We start from the raw sequence: 24,272 nt of genomic DNA, 5'->3' as shown, positions 1-24,272 counted from the left end.
ACCCTCCTTGTAGCTATCATACGTAGAAACGCCGTGTAAATATCTTTTTGCTGAATTTGCCGCTAGACCAAGGAGAGAGATATGTCGGAAGGTAAAATGGCTCTTTGATCGCTTCAAACTATAATGAAAATCGCACACCGCAGAGCATAGAAAATGAAAAAAAGGCCATGTCCTTTAATAGTCGGGAGAAGGATATCGCTCGCGAGCCTTACGATACTCCTTGGGGTGCTTACGAGAAGCTTTGGCTTGCAGTGATCTGAGATGAGAAATTTGTCAGTTAGCTTCACAAGCTGCTTGAAACGAAGCGCCTACAGAAGCAACGCTGGCTCGTGGGGGTAAAGACACAAAGACAGGCGAGGGGCCTTGTCTCATTTCCCGAGGCGGCGGGCGTCGCTACGTCATGAGGACTTTGTCCAAGGCAAAGTTGAGCATGCACTTACGAGACTTTTTTCTGTGTCCACTCCAAATCTCCCCGCACCTCGCGGGCGTCTCGCATTCCGTCTTGGAATCGCTCCCTCGTCTTGGCGAGACGAGCCTGTGCCTGCTTTTGCAGGTCCATGAGTTCGCGGTGCTTTGCATTCAACTTTCCGGAGCTGATTACGCCCAGTTAGCGTTGTAAACAAATACATGTAAAAGCTCTATGTTTGTAGTCCCTGATGTCGCCGTGCTGGGACGGACTACCCATTCAGGTTTACAAAAAAAGCCGTCATCCGGGGTTCGCGGGGCAAATCACTTACGTTTGCGCTTGAACCGCCATGCTACGGTCGAGTGGGATGGGATTGAACGAATTTGCGAAACGATCTTGCATGTACTCCTGGAAATCAATGCCACTAGCCGAGTTGGCGCTGTCATAGTCGTTTGAGCCCATGTAACTAGCAGAACCCGTGCATCCACTGTTACTGTAGGATGGAACGCCCGACGCAGAACTCATGTCGTCGTCGCATTCCGGGGGAGACATCGAGTAATGAGTGTACGTGGGATATTGGTTGCCCTTTCCCGGAACCGCCATTGGCATCGAGTAGGACACTGTTGGAAATGGGCCGGACATGGTCGGTGTGTTGATGGAGGCCTTGATCTGTGGTCTTTTAATATTGGCACGAAGCTGCAAGCTGTGGATGTGTGACAACTAGAAACTCAGTTCCGAGCAAGAACTGGAATGACGATATGACGATGATGTTGCGACAAGGGGTGATGTTGTGAATGGCTGTGATGTTACACTTGATAGTAGGGTTGTGCAGACACACAAAACAGTGGGAGTTGGTTGGCGATGATGAGACTTTGCAAGGAAGAACAAGACTTGCTTGGGAGACGTATGAGAAGAGAATAAAACAAGAGGAAGAAGGAAATGGACTCATCCTGAACACAGGAGGCCCTTTTATAGTTTTCCCGGACCCTCCCCGGTCACTATGCTCCAACTGAAGCAGACAGGACAACATTCATCTATTCGTTAGAACGATTATCACCATACCCCGCTTGAAAGGATACTGGACAAGTATCATCTGAGGGCATTGGAGCCGCCGACGAGGTGATCATGGCGGGCGTGCATGATGCGGACCAACGACGAGACGGCAAGGTCGTGAAGGTGGAGCGATATCCTCGAACAGCGTAGCTTTTTCGCGGCCTTGCCATCAGGCATGGTACAGTACTTGGGAACACTGATGAACCAACGACCTCGGGGACCAGCAGCCGACATGGACACGTCGGACCATCAAGGGGACGAGGAGGGTGGGAATAAGCAGGCATTGACCAACGGAGACACGAACGTGCGCCTGCGGTGCAAATTCCTCCAAGCTTCAATGGGCGTGGGATTTACATTTTAGTCCGGCAACACCAACGACAAGGAGACTGCATATGCCGAGGGGCAAAAGGACCACTTTATTGACCACGGATCGGCGGAGACTGGCCGTTTCCAAGAACATATGAAGGGGAAAACGTGCTCCCACGGAGACTAGAAGCCAGCAGTACGGAGCACCCAGGTACTGCACATACCTCACATGTAGTACTCACTTACTTGGAGGTCAACTGGTAGTAGAAATGTACGGAGTGTTCATGGTGGGATACAATCAGTTGCAGAGAAACACGGCAAGCACGGAGACGCGGCCCACCGAAACTCATAAAATTGGCTGGTGATGTGACAAAGACTTATCTATCAAGCCAAATGAAGTGGTGGCTGCACTAGCAGACGGGGTTTCCAATCACCCCAAAGCCAAGCAGGGAAAAGCCATGATCAGAGACGAAGGGCTCAAGGAGATCAAGGAGATGGTCCGAGAAGCAGGTGACAGACAGACGGCAATAAAGTGACCGAAGGCTGTGTTTGTGTTTGGTCTCTTTCGTACGAAGGTGGACGTGAAAAAGTGAACCAAAAAAAAAAAAAAAAAAAAAAAAAAAAAAAAAAAAAAAGCCCAGGGCGGCATGTACAATCGAGCTGGTGTGTGGCAAGTAGACCAATACCAAGGCAGCCAGAGCAGCAAAAAGGCCAACTTGGGACGTACATGGAGGACCAAAGGGGGAGGAAGGAGATGGAGTCGTGAAGTGAGTGCGTGCGTGTTGCTATCCAGTGTCGCACCCGAAACAAGCGCGACAAGGCCAGCTTGGTTCAAAACAGCCAAAAGCAGCACTGGATTTCCTAGCAGCATAACGTGGGCGTTGGGCGTTGGCTCCATGCCATCGATGGCATCGACAACGCCATCAATAATGATGGTACACACCCTCGGGACCCACGCTGGCAGCCGCATATTGTCCACCAAGTGGTTTGGATGCGCAAGTGAAGAGTGGATGACATGGCCCAGAATTGGCCACAGAGCACTCGAACGAGGTTCAGGCACATGTGCGTTGAATCGGACAAGCCGTCGTGCTGTGGATGATGATGCGTTGTCAAGATAACAACCACATAACTCTCCGAAAGCCAGCAACCCGGGGCGCTTATGTGTGACGAGGCTGCGGCCTGCTGCTTGCTGGGGCTGGGGCTGGGGCTGGTGCTGACGCTGCGGCTGCGGCTCCACGATGTGCCCTCAACAAGTGCTGCCCTGCCAGGCGTGTCTAGCAAAGTCAAGTTGCATTGAAATATGACGGAGTCTATCCGTATTGACGTCTGGTATTTTGCTCTGCGAAGACTGCCGACTGCCCTGCTACAGGAACCTTTTTGCAGGTGGACACGTCCCCAGCTTCTCCCAAGACACCTGCTTAGCAAATACAGCCATCAATGCTGAAACGGAAGGTCAACGTCTGTATCGAACAAGCTGCAGTAACTAACTGCACGGTTGACGCTTTGGTCAATCGTCATCTCGCTGCTTCCGCTGTGCATCATAAAACCATTTGATCCTTGACAAGTACCTGTGTATGTACGTACGTACAGATGGCACCGACATTGCACATCAAGCTTCCCATACTCAAGCATCCGAATGTAATGACCCTGCTCCTTGTTAATCACCAAACTCCAGACATCTTCGGTACTTTGCTCACCAGCTCAACGATCTATCCTGGGGATGTAGGGTGAGGCCCCTTCATTCTGCCAACTGGCTGCTGCCCACCCACCTCCGCCAATTTTCCACTGGTCTATTGGGAAATAATCGGAGATCCCGGGGTCATGGAAGCAGCAATTGAGCTAACCCTGCGACCAAGACTTTTTGCCAACTTGATTGGCTGATGCGTGCTTGGAAACCTGAGAAGGCATGGCAAAATGTTTTCTGCGAGTTCTTCGATCCGCCCCTCCCCCGCTGCCAAACAATGAGAGGGAGGGGAAAAAGAGAAAAGCCAACGATCTTGTGTTCTCACCACGACATACTAAGACACCGTCGGGTTGTCATTCACTTACACCCGATTAGTCGGATAGAGAAAAAAAATCCCTTGGACGACTTGGGGATAGGATATACCTACCGAGTCTCTGGCGCACATGGCAGGGGTCCATGTAGGGGTGTGTAAGTCCATAACATCTGGCAAGACCACCAGACTTCTCTTTCGTGCTCAATCCATCCATCCACTCATGAAGCAACTAGCCGCGACGCCCCAGCTCATGCAGAAATCGCTATAGCAATGGATACTCATGAGCGAGCATGCGGGCCACAGTGTTTTTTTCCCCATCGACTTGGACCAGTACACCCAGTGAGAAACATCTCATAGACCCTTCTCGTGCTTGTGATGCCGGAGACCCCTTATCGACACTTTGGCAAAAGCTACATGTGGCGTATTCGAGAGACCAATAAGTTGCATCGCCCTCCTAACAAACTGAAATTGACCCAATCTGACCCCCCAATTGCGACAGAGGACACTGACGCACCCCATAATCTCTGAAAATACATGTGTGGTAAGGGACCTTCAGAATGTCTTGAGCATTGGTTGGCTGGGAACGAGGAAACAAGCCATCATATTCCAAGAATTCGGTTCGCCAGGCCGACGAGCGACTGATGGAAACCACAAGCCTGTGCGGCACAAGGGTTGACGTGATGGGATGTATCCCGAGGGACAACACAGCAGCAGGGTCAGGGCTCGGAAGTGGAAATTCTGAATGGCACGGTGTGGACGCACACGCCTCCTCCCAGCGAAGAGGGACAACTCATGCATGGAAGAAAGAACTCCTGCAAGAACTTGATGATGGGGCATCTTCTCACAGGGCAGGACTTGCGGCGAGACAAATCTTTACCAACTTCTAGACTCCGTGAGGTCTATTGCATATACCTATTGGGTGGGATAAAACAATGCACCATGCGAGTTGGCTACCTTCTCTGTTAGTTTTGATTCCGGGGAGTGAAGTTGACAGGGAGGAGGAGTGTAAAAGTGCCCGTGACACCGCCTTACCGCTACTTGGGACATCCCTGCCCCAGCCATACAAGCTTGGCATGCATAGTCGAACGTGTCCTGGTGGACAGCACAGGGAAAAGGCTGATTGCTGGCTGCCCATTGTTGAAGGGCGATGTGCTTTTCGAGGGGGAGGGGGTGGGCGAAACGGAACATTCGTGTTCACCCGAAGAATCAGTGAGGTCACTGAAGATGCTTGAAAATGGAAACGATGGATTCCAGACCCCAAAGCACGAGCACTATACCAGCGCCAGCTCGGTAGAGTTGGCTCTCGCAGCATACTGCCCGTCATTCATGCAGTTCACCACGCACTCCTGGCGTCTGCTGCATGGTGACTTTCAAGTTTAGGACTGAAGTTACAAGATTGCCTAGCACAAACGAGAGTCGGTCTTCTTGAAGGCGATAAGACTCTGATGAAAGGACGGGTTTGTCCCATGCAGCAGTTATTCACGGTGTTCCTACGATACGACTTCTGATGGTCTCTTAGCTGAACGATTAGTCTGTGTATATAAAGAAATCTGTCTACAGATAAAGTAGGTCTGGTCTTTCCATATCTCAAACTTCATAGTATCCGCCAAGCCATAATCAGACGTATCCTGATTCGTCTCCCGTTTGACGGTTCCCCAGTCCCCCGGCAAACATCCAAAGACCCCAAAACGCCGGCCATGTCCATGTGCACAAGCCCCAGAATCTTGGTCATTTAGAAACAAAAAGAAAAACATCTAGTGGAGTGAAGTGGACAAGTAGATGTTCACAGATAGGTGCCGAATGTAACGGCAAAAATACACTGAAGAAAGACCGCTTAAGCGAAAAGCCTCAGGAAACCCCAGATGCCAATGCCGCTGAGGACGGGTATGGTTAGGTTATCGTCCCAGCCAAAAATATCAATCACTTCACTGGCAGAAGCAACAAAACCAGACCACAAGCTCATGATGGACAAGGCCAAAGTGCCCGACACGGTAGCTGCAGCCCGAGACACACCGAGAGCGCTCGTCACGGCAGACGGGAGCGAGAGGGTCCCCTTGAACATGAAGTTCTCGTCCCCAGGCATGGGCCCGATAACGGGGACCAACCAGCCATAAAAGAAGAATGACGTAGCCACGCCGACCAAGAAGGCGGCAAAGGAACCGGCCAGCGACTTGCCACGACGAATCCGAGGTGTATGGCGGCCCCAAAGGCGCCCAAACGTACTGGCGGCCGTGTCGCACCAGCTCAACAGCAAAACACTCATGACACCCACGTCCTTGGGGAGAAAGTACAAGACAGCCCAGGCGCCAAGTAGGTAGAATATGACGCCATTGTATCCCGAGTACTCGCTCTCGCGCATGAGCGCACCCAAAAGGCGCACGTACAGTCTATTCACCGCCGTGTATCGGTGTCGAAGCCAGTCTGTCGTAGCAATGGGAATCAGTCCGGCCATGAGATACGGGGGAACAGACTGCGTCTGCGTCCCCGTCGTGTACAGCCACACCACAAAGAAGCCTATCGAGACGTGGAGGGCTTTGCGAGGCACCTCGTGTTTGTGGACGAATGTCCGCCAGTGTCGGTGGATGGGGATGAGGCCGAGAGGGCTGGGACTGCGACTAAAGTCCCGCCAGGACCAGCCCGAGGGCGTGGCAGGCTGGGGAGGGGCCAGGTGCCCATTCGAAGTAGATATCTTGCCATTTGTGACGACCTTTTCAGAAGGCTCCTTGGACAAAGGTTTCATGGCAAGGTTGGAGCTGCTCGGTGTCATGCGGGCCACTGTTCGAGAATCGATCGGCGATCTACTTCTCGTGCGGGACCTTCGCAGGCCGGGAACCTCATCGTCAACATCGTCTTCTTGGGGATGTTCGTCTTGCGAGTGCTGAGAGGACGCTATTCTTCTCCGGGCCGCCGAGCGGGTCGTGGGTGCCGAGTAGCCCGCGTCGAGCTCCGAGGGGTCGGGACTCGGCGAGATGACGCGAGGTGTGTCGGGGACAGACGGCGCTGCCTTGCGACGCAGAGACATGGTGAAGGATACCGGGGGCAGGGCAGGGCAGCGAACGGCCCCGACGACAACGCGATGAAGCGATTCGTGGTGAGAGGGCCAAAGATGCTGTTGGGCTGGACCGGCAGCGGCCGCAGGCGAAGCAGCAGCAGCAGCAGCAGCAGCAGCAGCAGCAGCAGAGGAGTCGAGAGTCGAATCGGTGTATTTATCGAGGCGCGACCGTCGCGCCGGAGATGTTGGCGTAGGCTCCGAGCCTTGTGTCGGAGCAACGACGGCGGACTGGCTATGAAGCGTCGAGTGTCCTTGCTGAGGGGAGCTGGCGGACTCTATCGGATCCAGTGTGAAGTCCAGAGATGCAGCAGAGGGAGCGTCCCCTACTGCACGATGACGAGCTTGAGGAGTGGCGGCGGCCGGAATGGGACAGCGCGCGCATGAAGGTCTGGGGAGGGAAGGCGAGAGAGAGAAGGATGAGAGAGCCGTGACAGAGGAAGCCTTGGGAACCACGGGACACGTCGTCTTTTTTTTGTGACGCAGAGACGGGATGGAGGTGTTGGCAGACGGAGGCCGACGGGGGTGGGAAATTTTGCACACCCAAGCTGCTGCAGCGCGGCGGAACAGACGGGGCCTACAGGCTTGCCGTCCCCGGTCAGAGTCATGGGTCGGGCATGTGATTACAGAGCACGAAGTGGTACGATGGTCATGGCCGTTTACGAGAGGGCTTTCTTTTGTGCTCCTGTCTATCGTTGTGTTTGATTACGCATATGGTGTGTGTATGATGGTGATGAGACACAAATACCATGATTAAAGGCAGACAGGCCTCCATGTGATGGTCGTGTGTCCGTTAGCCCGCACTAATTATTTAGATGGTGCTCACGCGAGCACCTGAAGACGGTCAGTGAGGCGGAGCCACCATCATCACCCGGAAATACTGTAGCAGATACCCATATGCACGCTGAGCAGACATGGCAATGCAAGTATAAGTACTTGTGTAGTCACGTGCAGATAAGATCAAGCCTCTCGCGATAGCAACAACTTTTTTGTTTGTAGTCCCTCCATCGGCGACAATATCTAGCATTGACATTTCCAGTCCGTCATGGCTCCTGGAAAGGTCATTCCCAAGAAAGATCCCAGAGCGTGGGAAGCGCTTACACCACCACTTGCAGAATGGATCCTGGATGCTGTGTCAACCATGGGGTTTTCCCACATGACACCCGTCCAAGCTGCGACCATGCCGCACTTTTTGGGCAACAAGGATGTTGTGGTTGAGGTATGAATATGTTTTTGCGAGTTGATTCTTTTTTGGTTTTGTCGTGCCACCAATCCTGACATGACTTACCTAGGCCGTCACAGGCAGTGGTAAAACACTATCCTTTTTAATACCCGTTGTGCAAAAGATTTTGCGCCTTGATGAGCCGACCAAAAAACACCATGTCGCCGCCATCATTGTCTCGCCTACAAGAGAACTCGCTGCTCAGATCCATTCCGTCCTCCTGTCATTATTAGCATTCCATCCGCCGTCTGCGGAAATTTTACCCATTCTCAACGACGAGGAGAAGCGACCCTCGACCACAGCTCCCGTTATTGTACCCCAATTGCTCGTTGGAGGCACGACCACTACGGCCCAGGACTTGAGTTACTTTATGCGCCATAGCCCGAACGTTTTAATATCTTCCCCTGGACGACTGGTTGAACTGTTGTCGTCGCCGCATGTCCATTGCCCCCAATCCTCGTTCGAAATGCTTGTCCTCGACGAGGCGGATCGACTGCTTGATTTGGGATTTAAACAGGACCTTCAGAATATCATTTCACATTTGCCGAAGCAGAGACGTACTGGTCTGTTTAGTGCCAGTGTCAGCGAAGCCGTGAGCGAGATTATTCGAGTCGGTCTGCGAAATCCCGTCAGGATTGAAGTCCGAGTCAAGATGAAGGACGGTGGAGTATTGGAAGATAGAAAGACACCGGCTAGTCTGCAAATGGCCTATCTCATCAAGCCGGCGACGCAAAAGTTACCGGCACTGGCGCAACTTCTTGAAAAATTGCCCATCACCCCGCAAAAGACGATTGTCTTTCTGTCTACGTGTGCAGCCGTCGACTACTTTCAACACGTCCTGCCGGGCCTGCTTCCGGCCCAGTTCTCATTAATACCGCTACATGGAAAACACCCGGCCAAGGTGCGAGAGAAGAATTTCAACAGGTTTTTAAACTCTGTTTCTCCCACTCTTCTCTTAACGACCGATTTGGCGGCTCGTGGCCTTGATATTCCTCAGGTTGATCTAGTTGTGCAAATTGATGCACCCTCTGATCCCAAAGTGTTTATTCACCGAAGCGGAAGGGCTGGACGTGCAGGAAGAAAAGGATTGGCAGTCGTCATGCTCCACCCCGGACGGGAAGAAGACTACGTACGGTTCCTGGAAATTCGCAAGACGCCAATTACTCCATTGGAAAAGCCGGAAATCTCTATATCAGAAAAGGATGCTGCCGCTGCTGTAGATCAAATACGCAAGTTCGCCAAAACAGACAGGGCCATCTACGATAAAGCACAAAAGGCATTCGTGAGCTGGGTGCGAAGCTACGGCGCACACCAAGCAACTTCAATATTCCGAGTCTCTGATCTTGACTGGATAGACTTGGCAAACGCATGGGGACTGCTCCGAATGCCGAGGATGCCAGAGCTCAAGAATTGGAAGGGCGACAAGACGCTGGGTGTGGAAATGGACTGGGACACATTCGCCTACAAGGAAAAGACGCGCGAAAAGGCAAGGATAGAAGAAATGGAAGCCGCAAAGAACGGTGAGGGAATCGAGAAGGACGACAAGAAACGCAAGAGGAAGAATGAGGCGTGGAGCGGCAAGCACCAACAGCAGGAGCAGCGGAACGAGAGACGTGAGAAGAGACACAAGAAGAAAGAGGCCGAGAAGAATGCCAACATGACGGATGATCAGAAGCTGGAAAAGATGAAACTAGACGATCTCATTAAGCAGGTCCGAGAGCGGAATCGCGCAAAGGCTGCGTCCAAGGACGACGAGTTTGAAGGCTTTGACGATTAAAGTTTCAATATACCCGTATCAAGTCAAGTATGCTGTCCCAACACAGTGCATCATAGCCGGAATATGACAGCCCGATTATTCGAAGGTTGTCCCATGTACAGGACCTAACCTGCGTGATGGGATTGACGATTGTAGTCACTGACAACATGCTGTCGAGTACGTGCTGCAAGACAAAATTTTTGACAGCCCTACAGCATGCAGGACTCGTCATCAGCCTGGCATTTAAGGATCTATCCGAGACGCTATCGCGAACCTTGGCCTCCGACCGCGTAAGCTGGTCGCAAATACGCGTATTTTACAGTATGTATTCGTGCTACCAACCCTACTCGTGCGACTACCGCTCGATTTAGCCTAGTGGCCAGCTGCCCACACCCCACCATACATTTTTATAACGGAGTACGGAGTACTCCGCCAGAAAAGCGGGGCGTTGCACGATTATTCGGCATTTAGTTGGATTTGTCTGTACAGTCCCCCCCCTGAATGTTTCTTCATGCGTGACCTAACAGGGGGAGTAATAACCAATAAAAAATAATTTTATAAGAGAAAGGTGGGTATTAAAAGTACCTGAGATTTCCCGAGATTTTTTTAGTAAGTTAAGGTCTTTATCGTGAACCCTGTAAGCCTTCTTAACATATTACCACTTAAAATATGTAGATCATAGATAGTGTACTACCCCCTGCTTATAGCTACCCTGTCAGGTCACTCGTGTAGAAACATACAGGGGGGGTATTGTAGTCGTAGAAAGGTGGGTCGTCACCCCGGTGATTGACGACGCATCACCTAACCCCACGCCGTAGACACGCATTATTCGATTCTTATCATTCAAGTCGAATCAATGACCTTAACCCACCGCCGAGAACTACTTCATTTGTTGCAGACCAGCCGTCCATGACGCAGTGCTCGGCTGACTCGATAGGCCTCTGGCTATCACAGATCCAGCAAACGGCCTTGACGGACGACGACGTCAGCGATCCTAAGGTTATTTCGAGGCAGCGTACAGATAATCGCAAACGGCGAGCGCCAATGACGCCTCCTCCTACCGAGGGCGAAGAAGATAAGACTCCGAAAAGACGACGAAGAAACGCGGAGAACCTAGATGACCGAACGCCTCGACAGGCCAATCGTGGCAATCAGCCCTTACTGCGGCAAGAGCTGACACGCATATCGGCCGCCGCCTCACAATCATCTGCCTCGCAATCTTCGGCAACCCACTCATCAGCATCTGGCAGATCGTCGCCCCGCAATTGATTGGCCTCGACAGCTTTGTTTGATGATGGTGTACAGATCGGGATCTTGGATAGGTCCACGCCAAGGACAGTCACTTCGTTCATGGCCAAGTTTACGAGCATTGGCGATGGAATCGTGTAATACCTCCTGCCTTCAAAGTAAGACTGACCGTCGTCTTTTTGGAGAATGCGTCTTGCTTACTATGTGCATAGGACCGCCTCGGGGCTGAGAATCGCATTTCCTCATACGATAGCTTTCGATTTTCGACATCAGACCCTCCAGCAGCGACCCGATTCGAGTTTTACGACGAGCTTGCGAGTGTGGCAGCGTGGGCGGCGCGATGCGAACGGAAGAATAGCGATGAGGCGACATGGAACTCTCTTGTGCATTCGCTGCTGATGCGCCTGGCGATCCATGGGAGCAGTCACCTGGTAGTGCCTAATGTCGAGGTGGATTTCGAGCAATGGTTCGTCCATCTTGCTCTTCTCCCTGCCTAGGTGCGCGAATAAGGATGCTAATGACAATTGTAGCACCAGCAGCGATATCATCAAGAACTATCTTCCGACCGCCGAACCCGGCAAACGAGTCGATTTCGTGTTCTGCCTGAACCTCGGGAGTAGCGACAGGAGTAAACTGAATCGCCTTCGCCGAAGACTGCCACTCAACACAGTTAACCACACCGACAACCCCAGCCTAGTCCTCGATCCTATTTGCGTAAGCATCGAAACGAAGAAAGCGGCATCCTCTACCGATGAGGCCCGAAAACAGCTGGCGGTGTGGCAGGCGTCGCAGTGGAAGCAGCTTACGATGCTGCTGTATTGCGTGGACGAGAACAGGGCAGAAGAGGATGTGGCCTCGAGACTTGCGGAGCTGCCGTTCCTACCGGGGGTGATCATCAATGGTCATGAGTGGTCACTGTATGTAACGACGAGGGAAGGAGAAACGACGACGATTTGGGCGGAAAAACCCTTTGGGTCAACACGGGATTTGCTAGGTGTCATTAAGGTATTGAGTGGATTGCATGAGTTGCTTGGTTGGTCGAGAGAGGTTTTTTCGCCTTGGTATCAGAAGCATGTGTTATCTTGTACAATATAGCTATTTAACCCTAGTCCTAGTCCTACTATCTGTCAGAAATACGGTGGCACTATTATGGAGATAAAAATTGTGATATATTCTTGTCTGTTCTCCTCTTGTTTAACTTGAAGAATTGAGGTCTTTTATCTTTACTCCCCAACCACCTGAATGAATTCAGGTGGTTGGCCAGCCTTCGTATTTTGTAACCACTGAGAATCTAACACTATCCTAGGCAAGTCATTCGTGTGAGGTAAAAGGAGCAGGGCTTTTCGTTCTGAATTCCTCAGACCGATTTCCCTTGGCAATAACTGGAGACGGTGTGCAGACGACAAATAATCCAGACTAGGGATTGTGAAGACATTTAGACCTTGTTGGACTTGGCCCACGAGGTATGCCCCGGACGGGAGTCCCCACTTGCCAAGCTGTCACAGTCCCAACCCGAACCCGTCCGGACGTCTGGTCTGATCTGATGAGCGGCTGTTTGACTTCTTCTTAAATTAATACCAGGCATAATGCCAGCAGCAACCAGCCGCTCGAGTTTTCTTTGATGAGAGCCAGTGTCAGATGGATTTAGTGATGATCAGTTTACGTCAGAATGCAAGCACCTTAGAGGACGGTGAAAAGGGGGCGGCCGGGCAGGCGGTTTTGCTTACTTCTGTCGGAAGGAATCGTCGCTATCTTCCCATCCCGTAGCGCGGCTCCTGTCTCGGCTGTCAACTGGCTGCTGCCACCTTGCAGCTCTTGCCAAAGCCGAAGCCTCCGATGCAGTTGGTGCACCATGAACGTCGTTATTTCGGGTATCCAAAGCTCGCGAAACACCTCTTCCAGAAACCGGCCTGCCGTCGCAATGCCCTGGATTGACTGGCCACCCAACTCAGCAAACCACAGCTGACTGTGCCGATTTGAGGCTACGTCCCGACCGTAATGATACGCCAAAGAAGCTACATGCATCAGCACCGGTCGGTCCTGCTTTAATTTTGGCCATCGATTTATGTGGATTTTTCCATCACCATGGCAGACATCCAGAACATCTGGATTGATGTACGGCCAGCCTCCTCTGCGCAAGCTCTCCATTGTTTCCAGAGCTCTAAACACCCTACAAGGCAACACGCGCGGTTTACCTGTGAAGCAGAAGTTTCCGAGACGATCTATTGCGGCGATGCCCTCCGAAAGCGCTAAGCTGATCACGAAACTTCTGTTCCATCTCCTCAATGGCCAGCTCGAACACTGTGAAAAACGCCACAAGTATGCCTGGAAAGACCTCCGGCGGAAACCGCCTCAGGATCGATGAGTAGTATTGCTTCTCCTGTAAGAAGAACCTCATTAGCTGAAAGATTGGGCGAAACTGTGCGAAAACTACGCTCGGCGCGAACTAATCTTTGTCGCGCTTTTACACGTTTATTAGCTGTAGTTATTAAGAGGCGTTATCCTACTGTTATAATATAGTTAAACTACACTAAAAACTATAAAACTACACTACACTATAAACTACACTAAAAAACTACATGTAGTGTAGTTTTTTCGTCAATGCTCTGGCCCTAACATACCTCTTTGTCCCACCTGGCTAAACATTCATGGCCTAGACTGTACACCCACGTGGTCGCGCCCACTTTTTCAAATTTCAATCGGTATTGAATTCAACTCTTATCATTTTTTTTTTTCAATAACATGAGCTTAAGCGAGCGCTAGTAGGGCCTAAATCGCCTATAAAAGCGATTTCTGGTGTTTTGATGAATGTGTACACATTCACGGGCCGTCAGTTATTCCGCTGCCGCCGTGAACGCTGCCCGGGCTCCCAAGGGGTCATCCATCGAAGCTGCGGCTCTTCCGGCTGTGTTCAAGGGATAATTTGCTCAATTTCCGGCAACCCTAATACTTCTGCTTGCTCCGTGGCTTATCTACCTATTGTTCGAGTTTATGTGCGACTTACAGCGTTTCCTGACCGCGCCCGCGACCGTATTGTGAGTCTTTGTCGCTGCAGCCTGATTTTCCGTTTTTGTGAGGCATGTTCGTGATAACCCTCTTGTTGCCAGGGAAATGTATGTGAAATTGTATGGCGGGGCGTGGCAGGTTAAGGTGTACTAGGCCCAAAATCAGGGTGGGGCGTAAGCACTAGCACGACCCGCGAATACGCGTATAGGTGGACAGGGAAACACGGATTTGGCAATTCCAAGGTGACCAGGGTCTTCTTGAACACTTGAAATACGCGCATATCGACTTACGCTAGTCTCCATATCTGGTTACAGCTCACGCAAGCCGCACGAACGTGTCAAATATAAGAGGTGGGACGAGGACCGGATAGTTTGAAGCTGAGCTCGGCCATGTATATAATACACTCGTTATTTAGCTAGGCCTTGTTTCCTTTTTTTCAGCATTGGCTCTTGATCCCCTGAGAGTACTCCGTATTACATTGACTTCTATTTCCTCCTTTCCTTTTTACTTACTGCCCTCTTCTTTTTTTTTTTTTTGGCCTTTCTCAAGCCCTGGGTTTAGTCTTCATTTAAAAAAAAAAACGAAATATGGCAGAATTAAAACCATTCAGGGGCAATTACTACCTATGGGAATACGTCCCGTCGACAGCAGCAGCAGTGATATTCGTGTTCCTGTTTGCGGGAGCAACGGGCTTCGTGGGCTGGCGGATGGCCAAGACGAGGACGTGGTTCAGCATACCTTTTATCCTCGGCGGACTGTGTAAGTCGACGCCACAGTGACTCTGTTTCCCCTGAGACCACAGCATCACCATGAGACGCCTTTCAAGCACAACATATGTATATACATACTGACGCAGGACTCTGTTCCACAGTCCAGTTCCTAGGCTACGCGGCCCGGGCGTACGCGCGCGACAACACCGACCAACTCGGCCCGTACCTGATGCAGTCGGTGCTCATCCTCGTTGCGCCCGCGCTCTTCGCCGCCTCCATCTACATGACGCTCGGGCGGCTCATGCGCAGCGTCCACGGCGAGCGCCACTCCATCATCCCCATCCGCTGGCTCACCAAGGCCTTTGTGCTGGGCGACGTCTTGTCGTTCATGGTGCAGTCGTCGGGAGGGGGGATGATGGCGGGCGAGAACTTTGACCCCAAGACGGGACAGAACATCATCCTCGGCGGGCTGTTTGTGCAAATCATCATGTTTGGGCTGTTTGCCATGACGGCTGTGATTTTTCACGTCCGGATGAGGAGGTGGCCGTCGGCGGCGAGCATGGACGCCAGCTCGGGCTGGGTCAGGATCATGATGATGCTGTACGCGACGAGCGCGCTGATTCTGGTGCGGTCGGTGTTTAGGGTCGTGGAGTACATCATGGGCAAGGAGGGCTATTTGCTGAAGCATGAGTGGACGCTGTATGTTTTTGATGCGGCCTTGATGTTTGGCACCATGGCGGTGTACGGGGTTGTGTATCCGGGGCATTTGAGCCGTAAGGAGTTGAGGAAGCCGAGGGCGTGGGACACGGTTGATTCGGGGCTCGGGGAGGATGATGTTCGGCTGGGGGGCCATTAAGGAGAGCCATTTTGCGGGAATGGGGTTGTGTTGTTTGCATGTTGGGTTGGGCTTCTTGATATTTGGTGGTGATGCTCTTTTTGAGCGTGTTGGCATTTTGGACAGCGAACGGAGCCAATTAGTATTACAGGCCATGCATAGAATATAACTAAAGCCAAGGTGTAAAAATATGCAACAAAAGAAAGAAGATGTAAAAATAAAAATAGGCAGCTGTAATCTCATGGTTGTCACGCTTAGGCTGCATCACCGACACGACAGTCTAAACCCGCTGACCTAAGCAACCCTGACAAGTTACAACCACCCGACGTCAAAATCTCACCACAAGTTACAACGTTCGGCATGGTCCATAACGGCATCAACCTCCCTGTCAAACACGCCGTCCACGTCATCTCCCCATTGCCAGGCCGCCCAGCATAGCCACGAAAAGCTACGAAAGCTCAATTGCGCCACGGGCACCTCCAAATCCCTTCGCTTCGCCCACTCGCTCGCTCTTCACTCACTCACGAAATCACGGAATCGCCATGCCTCAACCCGGCGGCACAAGCCCGCAGCAGCAGCCCAAGGGACATCGCAGATCGCACAGAAAATCCCGAAACGGCTGTGTCGAATGCAAGCGGCGCCATATACGCTGCGACGAGCGCCGGCCCGCCTGTGCAAACTGCGCCATCGCAGAACGCACATGTGTGTTCCCCCCGGCCAAGGACCGGCCCTTGCGGAAGAAGGGGTCATCGCCACCGCATTCGCCGACTCGTACAGATGGCCGGAGTCCGTCGACTACGGCGTGGAATTCAAGCGATGCCCGGACACCACGTACGCCCAGTGACACGGCCCTCCCGCAACTATCACGAACGCAGTCCCATCCAACTACGTCCGAGCCTTCGCCTCTGCCCTCGTTTGGCGAATCGTTTCCGCGGTCCTGCGAGCCGTCTTGGTCGGATCCCCCTCTCTTCACAGCAGACCATCTCTCCCTTCTGTACCACATGACCGTCACCGGGGACAGCTTCTTCATGACCCCCAGGCGGGACGGCGACATCATCGAGATGGCCATCCGCTTCGCCTCCTCTCACCCGTATCTCATAGACGAGGTGCTCGCCCTCTCTGCCCTCCACAAAGCTACAACAACCTCGCCACCGGACTCGGCACATCTCCTCCACGTGGCCACCGAGCTTCAAACCCGCGCCATCACGCGCTTCACCAGGCTCTCGTCCACCCTGCCGCCCGACGACATGGCATCCTCCATCCCACGGTTCCTCTTCGCAGCCATCCTATCCCTCCACGACCTCGCAGACACCCTGTCCTCCGTCCGGACCCTTCACCACTCGCAGTTCCACGTCTTTGTAAACCGCTTCGTGGACTGCTTTCGCATCCATCATGGCGTCCGCGCCGTGATACGACCTACTTGGCAGCACCTCCTGACCTCGGAACTAGAACCCCTCCTCACACTCACCCACAAGGCACGCGTGGATGCCGAGCCAGGAAGTGCAAGAGGCGAACCCGAAGGAGGGCACGAATGCCGCCCCCTCCACGACCTCCTGGATTCCTCTGACCTCGGCCCCGCCACCGTTACGGCGTGTCGAGAAGCCGTCGATCAGCTACAATACGCCTTTGACATGTACAGGGATTTGCCGACACCGGCGGCAGGACCACACGCTGCGTCGGCGTTTTCAGTCACGGTGAGTACCGACTACGTTGATGTGCTAAGGCGGTTGCAGCCCGAGGCGGTGGTCGTGCTGGCCTACTACGGGGTGTTGCTGCATCGCTGCAGGCATTTCTGGATCTTTGGCGACGCGGGCGCGTTTGTCGTGAGGGCTATCGCGCAGCATCTGGGTGCTTACTGGCACCACATCATGGCCTGGCCGTTGAGCATGGTGGAGGGAGCCGCGGATGAGCAGGCGGGCCAGACGGACGCATGAATGGAGCAGGTTCAAGATGCGGAACGGCCAAGGCTCAAAAGATGACTAGATACTGCGTCTGAGACAGGTCCGTTCGTCCGCAACTCGATATTCTCTGGCCGTTTCCCGGCGGATACGTGTGCTGTCGAATCACCACTTACAAAAGGTACTGTGGTAAGGGGGTTTATTTCCGCGTCTTAAACCGAGACAACAACCCGCACGGGACAACCACGTCGATTAGGCAGCAGCTCTTCAGGGACGAACTCGTATTATTGCACGGATCACACAGAAGACATTGACAGCACGCCATCTGCAACCTGTTTCCCCCATCCTGCACCGAGTTGGTAACAATATCCCGAAACGGACATGAAGGACGCCTTCTCAGGGCCGTACACAGCACTGGAAAAGAAACGCCCAAATTATCCCCAAGCAAGTGGTGCGCCCACATGTGTGGATGACAGTACCACGATTTTACACCCTGTCACGATACCACGCGGGCAAAAACTTGCACAATGCCCTCACCAGCAAACGATAGGAAACCGCCACGCAGCATGACGAAAATAAAAGTTGCTGTCGAGTTGCTTCTCCGCACCAAGATCGGCCAGCACAATACGCTCTTACCCCCCGTCACACGTATTGTTTCCCGCATCGCTACCTGGCCCGGGCCATCTCCTCCCAGCGACACATGACCTCGCTCTAGAACCAACAAGCATGAACAACCCCAAGCACATGGTCTCGAAGCGACTTTCCCATCTAAAGCCCAACTACGTCCTCGCAAAAGCATAGATCAGACCCGGGCCCCCAAAACTCAAAGAAACAATAATCAACTTCAACTCTCCCAACCAATAGCCCCCACTGAGACAATGACAACACAGACCAGTCACCATTGCCAACATTACCATCGTAAGCTCCCAAAATCCAGCCGCCCATTACGCATCTATCCTACGCCTTCCGATTACTATATAAAAACGGCCAAATACACGCGACTATGCCGTCTCCCCTGCACAGGCAACCTTCAAAACATCCATCTCATCATTCCCCCGGCACCAAAGAAACCTTGAGCAAACACCCAACATTTCAAGCCCAAAAGCAAAAATAAAAATGAAGTTCCCCATGGTCCTCATAACCCTCGCCATCGGCACGGCCCTCGCGTCCCCCATCCCCGACGAACCACGGGAGGACTCCGGCTTCGGCGGGGCCCTTCTGAAAGGGGCAACGCGCAGCATCGCCGCGCACCGAGGAGGCGGCGGGCACAAGCCGAAAAAGATGCCCCACAGAGGCGGCGGCCACGGCCACGGGGGCGAGGGTCTGTCGGCCCACCTGTGCAGGGAACACTGCTGCCACCACAAGCGCGAGCCCGCCGAGGCCTTGTACCACGACATGTGCGAGCACTGCCACAGCTTGGGGCTGTGCTAGGCGGCTGGGAAGCTGGCACGCACGCAAACACGCGCAGACAAGCAAACAAAGTTCAAGGATCTTGGGGGTTATCTGAGGGACAGGGAAAAGAGGGGGGGGTTCGCAATGTTGACTCAGGGCTGGCTCTCATCATCCGGTTTGCACGTCGGAAACGGACGGTGTACGGGCAGAGCAGATGACGAGACGGGATGGATACATATAACCATGGACAAGGAACAACCCGAGATGGTTTTTTTCTCTCCTTCTTTGGCATTATTACGAATTTTAAGACCTGACCGGTGCTACGAGTCCATCAATTATATAGTCTTACACACTGAACGTATATAATGGACACAAGTTGCGGAATCGCGCATGTCACATCTACTCCCGTGCTATAACAGGTTTCACCTACGTCTCTTAAGAAACCAACTACCTAGTATTTTTTTCTAGACAGTAATCATCATCTATCACGCCTTTACCAATCCCCGCAACTTGTCACCTCGGCATTCAACTCGTCCTTCGATATTTTGTATGGCTACCACCTATCCTCGCCTCACTTTCACATCTTGGCCTGTCCTTTGTCAAAACAACTTTCTCGTCTGAGGATAAGCCCCCTTCCCCAACCCAACTCCAGTCTTTTTCGCGTGTGTCTCCTAGGGCTAGAGAGGAGGCAGTTGAGATTAATCTTTGAACATCAAACTTCATCATCATTTCTGCTGCGTCGTTAATAGAAACGGGACCTAGACAAGCTGCCCCATGTCGCCCTGTGACACATCTAAATTTTGGTATCACTACGGTAAAAAAGAAACGTTCCCGCAAGCAGCCCAGCCACAGCAGAGGAGCAACCAATCGCTCTAGCCATCATGCCAGGCAAGGACTTACAAGCCGTAAAACTCCCAACCATCCCCGTTCCCATCCTGCTTCTCGCTGTTGCCTGGGATGGCCGACTTTCCCTCCTTAGTTGGCGCAAACTCACTTCTCAACTCTTCATTAAGTCAGAGCTCTTCATCCTCGAGCTCCGAGGGCTTCAGCAGACCGCCAACCTTTTGTCGCCTCTCCATGTCTGCGGCTTTGGCGTCGGCCTCGCGTTGCTCCTTCTCAACCACGAAGAGCTCTGCGTTGTCGCCGGCGAACTCCTTGAGAGAAATAAGGAAATCTCGAAGATTCAGACGGAACTTATCGTACGTCGTGTTGAATGAGAAGAGTCCCTCCACGAAGCTTGTCACCTGGGCACTATCGGCATGTTAGCAATTTGACCGCCCCCAAAGGCATTCCGTGCATCAATCGGTACATACGCTTGCAGGTTTGGGAAGGCATTTCGCAGTAAAGTTGCTACTGAGTTGCCGAGATACTCTTTGTTGTTAGCTCCGGCTTGCGCTTGATCGGGGGTGTAGATTGGTCCTTGAATCTTTGGCTGCGTGCCATCGGCGGGATGGATATAGTAGAAGAGCTTCATCAGCAGCATGGACTGAGTCTTAAATCCAGCCTTGTGGTCATTGTCAGTCACGACAAACAAAACATCCTGCAAGATGGTCATGAAGAAGCGCTGGAAGAAGGCATTAGCGGTGGCAACGTCAGTCTTTTCAGCAATGTTGTTGATCAGTTCAAGACACATGTTCAGACCGGCAGCCTCAACATCTCGATTGTCGTGCTTGAATGCCCAGGAGCAAGAGTCAATAACAAATTTGAACTGGTTGTTATCCAGCTTCAACAAGGCCGGGAAGCAATGCAAATTGATGGCTCGGAGGAGATTAAAGAACTCGACTCGGTGCTCAGGGAACTCGGAGAAATCCTTGTTGATCATTTCCAAAGTGCATTCGAAGACATTTTCCATGATAGTTGGAACCTGGTCCTCCATCAGAGCAGAGAGCTTGGTGATGATGGTAGACATGGCCTTCAACACTTCGGCGTCACGAGCACCTGCAACATTTCGGTTGTAATCAACAAGCACGCAGTCGAGTAAAGGAGGAACCATTTGAGCACGAACAGCCTGCAGGTCTTCGGCCTTTTCGACGTAAATCTCAACAAGCTTGAGGATTTCCTTCTTGATGGTTCTCAGGCCGCGGACTCTGGGCATTTTCGTCGCCAGCTCACCTATCTCGAATGTTAGTCATATTGCAAATTATTAATTATCCATGCATGCGTGTTTGACTTGCCATCTCGAGCAACAGCCTCTGAGATGAGACCGCTAGTGGCGCGATACATCTCCAGCATATCGTGGTAAATTCGTCCAATCTGGGGGTAAAAGTACGGCCCAATGGAGCTACAGGCAGAAACATTGGTCTTCATGATATTGCCAATGACTTTGATGGTCTCTGCATCTTGCAAGATTGAGGGGTTAACGGTGGCCTGCTTGATAATCTCATCCCACGCAGCGTTGGGAATATTCATCAAATCTGCCAAGAGCCGCTCCTGCTGGTGCTTGTTGCCCTGGGCGGCAACCATGTAACCACATGCTTCGTAGAAAGTGTGGACTTGCTGCGGCGTCAGATCACACGTAATCTTACCCATGTTCCTGACAATCTCCTCAATGAATGGCTCCTGCTCACTAGGCTGGAGGGCCACAAAGTGTCTTCGGCACTGTCTGGCGATCTTGATGAAGGTATCGCAGGCCATGTCTTGCACACCTGGAAGAATAAAAGTTAGCATGCTAGTGTTGTTCAGATGGCTGTCATCGCGGGTCCGGAGGGGCTTACCTTCGTGAGACTCGTGCATAAACTCAAACAGCTTGTTGACAACCGTCTTAAGGAACTTCCAATGGGCTTTCAAAAATCGAGGGTACTGGCCCACGATATACATAATGTTGCTGGCGACAACCGCCTTGTTGTCTTTGCCGCGCTTCATCTCTGTAAGTCCCAAAAGATCCTTGATGACGGTGACTAAGAACCGTTTCTCGGTTTCCTCGTTCATGGCCAGGGAGATGGATCCGATGGCCCAACACAGGACATTGCAGTTGTGCCATGACCACTCAGAACCGTCAACCTGACGAGCCAGCTTTTCAGTCATGATATTCTCCGTGTCCACCACGTCCAAGTGCGTCAGGTACACCAGACATTCTCTGATAGTCTTATACAGCTGGACTGTGTCGCTTTCCTTGACAAATTCTCGGACAATCTCCCCTTCGTCGTTTTCAACGATGAGAACTTCCTCAGGCCTGACCATTCTCTCAATCATGACAACTCGCAGATTTGACAGGACCTCGTTATATTTGTGTTTTCGAAGTGGATAGTTCATCAAGAGCGTAGGGTTCGGGGCACCACTGCCAGACATGCCTCCCACAGCCATGAGCGGGTTGAGATCCGTGATTGGAAGCTGCTGCATCTCCTCGTACAATTCCTGGACCAGCTTCAGCCAGTAATCCAAGCAAATTTTGAAAATCTCGCGGTCGTCAATCTGCGATATCCGGATCAAGTAGTAGTGTCCGTGCATAAGGTAGTCTCGGTTCGGGAGGTTTTCGATCAGCTGCAAATGGTTAGGACGCCGTACATGAAATCTTGTTCCACTATATTTGTAACTTACGTTCAGGTGGGTTCCGAAAAAGTTGCAGAGAAACAATGCCAAATTCTGAACAAACTCTTGGTCCCTTGAGTTGCTCGTGGGGTAAGTCGCCTTCAAATCCAGAGAGACGGGGATGATATCCGCAATTGTCGTCAAGACCTCTGTGAACATCTTGACCAGTTGCTCGTCATACGAGTTCGATTGACCAGCGCCGCCGGTTTGCAGACCACCAATTTCCGTCAGGCACTGAAGAGTGACGTTTCGGAACTCGGGTACGGACAGGAATCGCGTTCGCAGGGTTTCGATGAGGTTTGTCTCGAAAATGTAGCCCAGAGGAATCCAGTTGCAAAATCGCAGCAACGTCTCGAGGGTGGCGTGAACCAAGCTGGGCTGGTCTGCAGTTGTAAGGACTTCTTGGCAAAGCTGGAAAATCTGTGAAAACTCGGCGCACATGGTCTGCTTGAGATTTCTCGTCTTTGTGGAAGTCATCTGCTCTGCCGAGTAATCAAACACTTCTTCTGAGAGTAGTCGCAGGATGATCATGTTGTTCTCGCAAATGGACAGGTTCGCGTGGCAAGACGAAATGATTTCGTTTATGAAAGTGGGCCAGTTGTGAGGCCACTCCTGCTTGAGCACAGAAATGAGAACGAGATTCAGCTTGTTGAGCAGGGTTTTGTTTTGCTTCAGGGCATCTTCGGAGCTAGAGCACTGGATGATGAATTGGACAATGAAATTTCGGATGCCTAAATAACAAGGTCAGCTGGGAAACGAACCATCATAATACTGAACTGCAAAAAAAGGAAAGAAAAATAAAACGGCGAATGATGAAAAAGCGACAGACCTTGGCACTGGTCGCGAGGCAACACCTTCCACCTCGTCATAATAACATTGTCAAGAACCTGTAAGCCCAAGTCTTGAGGGGAAAAGTTAGCGTCCCGTTGAACGTCGACAGTAAGCCAGGGAAATTCGCCATAATAGCCATCAAGTGATGTTGTTCCAGCATACATTTTGTCTGGGGGTATTGCGCGGTCGAAAGGATCTTGTCTACCATAAGCCAAGCATCGGGATCTTCTTTGAACTAGTAGCATAGTTAGCAATGCGTGTTTTCTTTTCCTTCTTCTTCTTTTTGAGCGAAAACAAGCTCCTTAAGACGAAAGCGCATTTTGATGTACTATCGGTTCGTCCCGGAAGTCTATTGTCGGTTGCTATTCTAGCACAGTTGTGGGTAATATTTACCTGGTTCAACGCGGCTTGGGCGGCTTTTTGCTACGGTGTGGAACAAGCAGTCAGCGTCATCACATTCAAAAGATTTGAAATGACGCTCTTTTGTGTAAAAAGTGAAGCCGGAAAGGGGTGTTGTGCACAAACCTGGTCCCCGCGACCTTCGTAAAAGGCGCGGACCGTGGTGTCGAGCTCTTCGATTGTGACAGCCATGGCCTGAGCAAGACGAGGCTAGCAACGAGGGGAAACGAAACCAAGGGCGGGGGAAGCCTGCAGAAGTTGTTGGACGGATTCGAAACGTAGGCAGCGCGCAAGATGAAAAATAAAAAAAAAAAGAAGTGCGGCGCGTTAAAGCTGTGTGATGCTCTGGCAGGGGAATATTCGGGAGGAGGATCGCGAATATAGAAAAGAAGGTCGTGTGTGATGGGGGTGGGAGTGGAAGAAGCTTGCTCTGCGTGTGATGTGGTTGGTGGCGGCTGGGCAGACGGCGGAGAGGCGAAAGAAAAATGACATTGACACGGACATGGACATGAGTGGACATGGTGCACTTAAGCAGCTGAGCCCAAAACACTTGAGCAGCGTGCCTCCACAGGCCCAATTGCTCAATGACAGCGCTTGAATGCCTAGAGTCCAGGTGCTCCAGTGGCTAGAGGTGGG

General features: G+C 51.9%; 10 protein-coding genes across 14 annotated transcripts; 6 read left to right on the top strand and 4 right to left on the bottom strand.

Annotated features, from left to right (window-relative positions):
* Nucleotides 1-174: 174 nt before the first annotated feature.
* Nucleotides 175-1,048, bottom strand: J3458_005155 (uncharacterized protein; the record flags this gene model as incomplete). Its single annotated transcript, XM_007811755.1, has 3 exons — nt 175-256; nt 441-593; nt 738-1,048. 3 exons carry the CDS (start codon nt 1,046-1,048, stop codon nt 175-177), a joined length of 546 nt encoding a protein of 181 aa, XP_007809946.1.
* Nucleotides 1,049-1,085: 37 nt separating this feature from the next.
* Nucleotides 1,086-1,436, bottom strand: J3458_005154 (uncharacterized protein; the record flags this gene model as incomplete). Its single annotated transcript, XM_066118631.1, has 1 exon — nt 1,086-1,436. One exon carries the CDS (start codon nt 1,434-1,436, stop codon nt 1,086-1,088), a length of 351 nt encoding a protein of 116 aa, XP_065976151.1.
* Nucleotides 1,437-5,596: 4,160 nt separating this feature from the next.
* DGK1_1 (Diacylglycerol kinase) lies at nt 5,597-7,419 on the bottom strand (the record flags this gene model as incomplete). Its single annotated transcript, XM_066118630.1, has 2 exons — nt 5,597-7,202; nt 7,355-7,419. The coding sequence occupies 2 exons, from the start codon at nt 7,417-7,419 to the stop codon at nt 5,597-5,599; spliced, it is 1,671 nt and encodes a 556-aa protein (XP_065976150.1).
* A 90-nt stretch (nt 7,420-7,509) lies between these two features.
* SPB4_1 (ATP-dependent rRNA helicase spb4) lies at nt 7,510-10,289 on the top strand. 2 transcript variants are annotated; one of them, XM_007811757.2, is made up of 2 exons: nt 7,510-8,030; nt 8,104-10,289. In XM_007811757.2, the coding sequence occupies exons 1-2, from the start codon at nt 7,857-7,859 to the stop codon at nt 9,808-9,810; spliced, it is 1,881 nt and encodes a 626-aa protein (XP_007809948.2). In that variant the 5' UTR covers nt 7,510-7,856; the 3' UTR covers nt 9,811-10,289. The 2 variants fall into 2 exon arrangements, with proteins under 2 accessions (XP_007809948.2, XP_065976149.1); XM_066118629.1 differs by having other exon boundaries at nt 7,510-10,234.
* Nucleotides 10,290-10,698: 409 nt separating this feature from the next.
* On the top strand, nt 10,699-11,058 carry J3458_005151 (uncharacterized protein; the record flags this gene model as incomplete). Its single annotated transcript, XM_066118628.1, has 1 exon — nt 10,699-11,058. The coding sequence occupies one exon, from the start codon at nt 10,699-10,701 to the stop codon at nt 11,056-11,058; it is 360 nt and encodes a 119-aa protein (XP_065976148.1).
* An 81-nt stretch (nt 11,059-11,139) lies between these two features.
* Nucleotides 11,140-12,132, top strand: J3458_005150 (uncharacterized protein; the record flags this gene model as incomplete). The annotated part of the gene is made up of 3 exons (XM_066118627.1): nt 11,140-11,172; nt 11,250-11,503; nt 11,568-12,132. The coding sequence occupies 3 exons, from the start codon at nt 11,140-11,142 to the stop codon at nt 12,130-12,132; spliced, it is 852 nt and encodes a 283-aa protein (XP_065976147.1).
* A 1,018-nt stretch (nt 12,133-13,150) lies between these two features.
* J3458_005149 (uncharacterized protein) lies at nt 13,151-13,402 on the top strand (the record flags this gene model as incomplete). Its single annotated transcript, XM_066118626.1, has 1 exon — nt 13,151-13,402. The coding sequence occupies one exon, from the start codon at nt 13,151-13,153 to the stop codon at nt 13,400-13,402; it is 252 nt and encodes an 83-aa protein (XP_065976146.1).
* A 701-nt stretch (nt 13,403-14,103) lies between these two features.
* On the top strand, nt 14,104-15,928 carry J3458_005148 (uncharacterized protein). 2 transcript variants are annotated; one of them, XM_066118624.1, is made up of 2 exons: nt 14,104-14,802; nt 14,915-15,928. In XM_066118624.1, the coding sequence occupies exons 1-2, from the start codon at nt 14,631-14,633 to the stop codon at nt 15,607-15,609; spliced, it is 867 nt and encodes a 288-aa protein (XP_065976144.1). In that variant the 5' UTR covers nt 14,104-14,630; the 3' UTR covers nt 15,610-15,928. The 2 variants fall into 2 exon arrangements, with proteins under 2 accessions (XP_065976144.1, XP_065976145.1); XM_066118625.1 differs by having other exon boundaries at nt 14,104-15,928.
* A 23-nt stretch (nt 15,929-15,951) lies between these two features.
* On the bottom strand, nt 15,952-24,184 carry CRM1_1 (Karyopherin transporter). Of its 3 annotated transcripts, XM_066118621.1 has the most exons (9): nt 23,763-24,184; nt 23,631-23,660; nt 23,400-23,472; nt 23,236-23,307; nt 22,416-23,137; nt 21,593-22,358; nt 21,053-21,523; nt 20,192-20,990; nt 15,952-20,129 (listed from the first exon to the last, which is right to left on the bottom strand). In XM_066118621.1, the coding sequence occupies exons 1-9, from the start codon at nt 23,826-23,828 to the stop codon at nt 19,892-19,894; spliced, it is 3,237 nt and encodes a 1,078-aa protein (XP_065976141.1). In that variant the 5' UTR covers nt 23,829-24,184; the 3' UTR covers nt 15,952-19,891. The 3 variants fall into 3 exon arrangements, with proteins under 3 accessions (XP_065976141.1, XP_065976143.1, XP_065976142.1); XM_066118623.1 differs by having other exon boundaries at nt 23,631-24,184; XM_066118622.1 differs by having other exon boundaries at nt 19,367-20,990.
* J3458_005147 (uncharacterized protein) lies at nt 15,958-19,366 on the top strand. The gene has a single exon (XM_007811760.2). It carries the CDS (start codon nt 16,131-16,133, stop codon nt 17,520-17,522), a length of 1,392 nt encoding a protein of 463 aa, XP_007809951.1. The 5' UTR covers nt 15,958-16,130; the 3' UTR covers nt 17,523-19,366.
* Nucleotides 24,185-24,272: the final 88 nt, after the last annotated feature.

This window comes from Metarhizium acridum (genome assembly GCF_019434415.1).
Source record: "Metarhizium acridum strain ARSEF 324 chromosome Unknown scaffold_31, whole genome shotgun sequence".
In the NCBI taxonomy this organism is placed as follows: domain Eukaryota; kingdom Fungi; phylum Ascomycota; class Sordariomycetes; order Hypocreales; family Clavicipitaceae; genus Metarhizium; species Metarhizium acridum.
Note: the sequence above shows the minus strand (reverse complement) of the source record. Positions and strands in the feature narration are given on the sequence as shown.

Bases quoted from the DNA above. Each gene is read 5' to 3' on its own strand.
- CRM1_1 (XM_066118621.1), bottom strand. From the start codon at position 23,828: ATGGCTGTCACAATCGAAGAGCTCGACACCACGGTCCGCGCCTTTTAC. The intron at 20,991-21,052 runs GCAAGTCAAACA...CATTCGAGATAG, and splicing joins AGAGGCTGTTGCTCGAGATG to GTGAGCTGGCGACGAAAATG. The intron at 20,130-20,191 runs GTATGTACCGAT...ACATGCCGATAG, and splicing joins GCCTTCCCAAACCTGCAAGC to TGCCCAGGTGACAAGCTTCG.
- J3458_005148 (XM_066118624.1), top strand. From the start codon at position 14,631: ATGGCAGAATTAAAACCATTCAGGGGCAATTACTACCTATGGGAATAC. The intron at 14,803-14,914 runs GTAAGTCGACGC...TCTGTTCCACAG, and splicing joins TTTTATCCTCGGCGGACTGT to TCCAGTTCCTAGGCTACGCG.
- SPB4_1 (XM_007811757.2), top strand. From the start codon at position 7,857: ATGGCTCCTGGAAAGGTCATTCCCAAGAAAGATCCCAGAGCGTGGGAA. The intron at 8,031-8,103 runs GTATGAATATGT...TGACTTACCTAG, and splicing joins ACAAGGATGTTGTGGTTGAG to GCCGTCACAGGCAGTGGTAA.
- J3458_005147 (XM_007811760.2), top strand. From the start codon at position 16,131: ATGCCTCAACCCGGCGGCACAAGCCCGCAGCAGCAGCCCAAGGGACAT.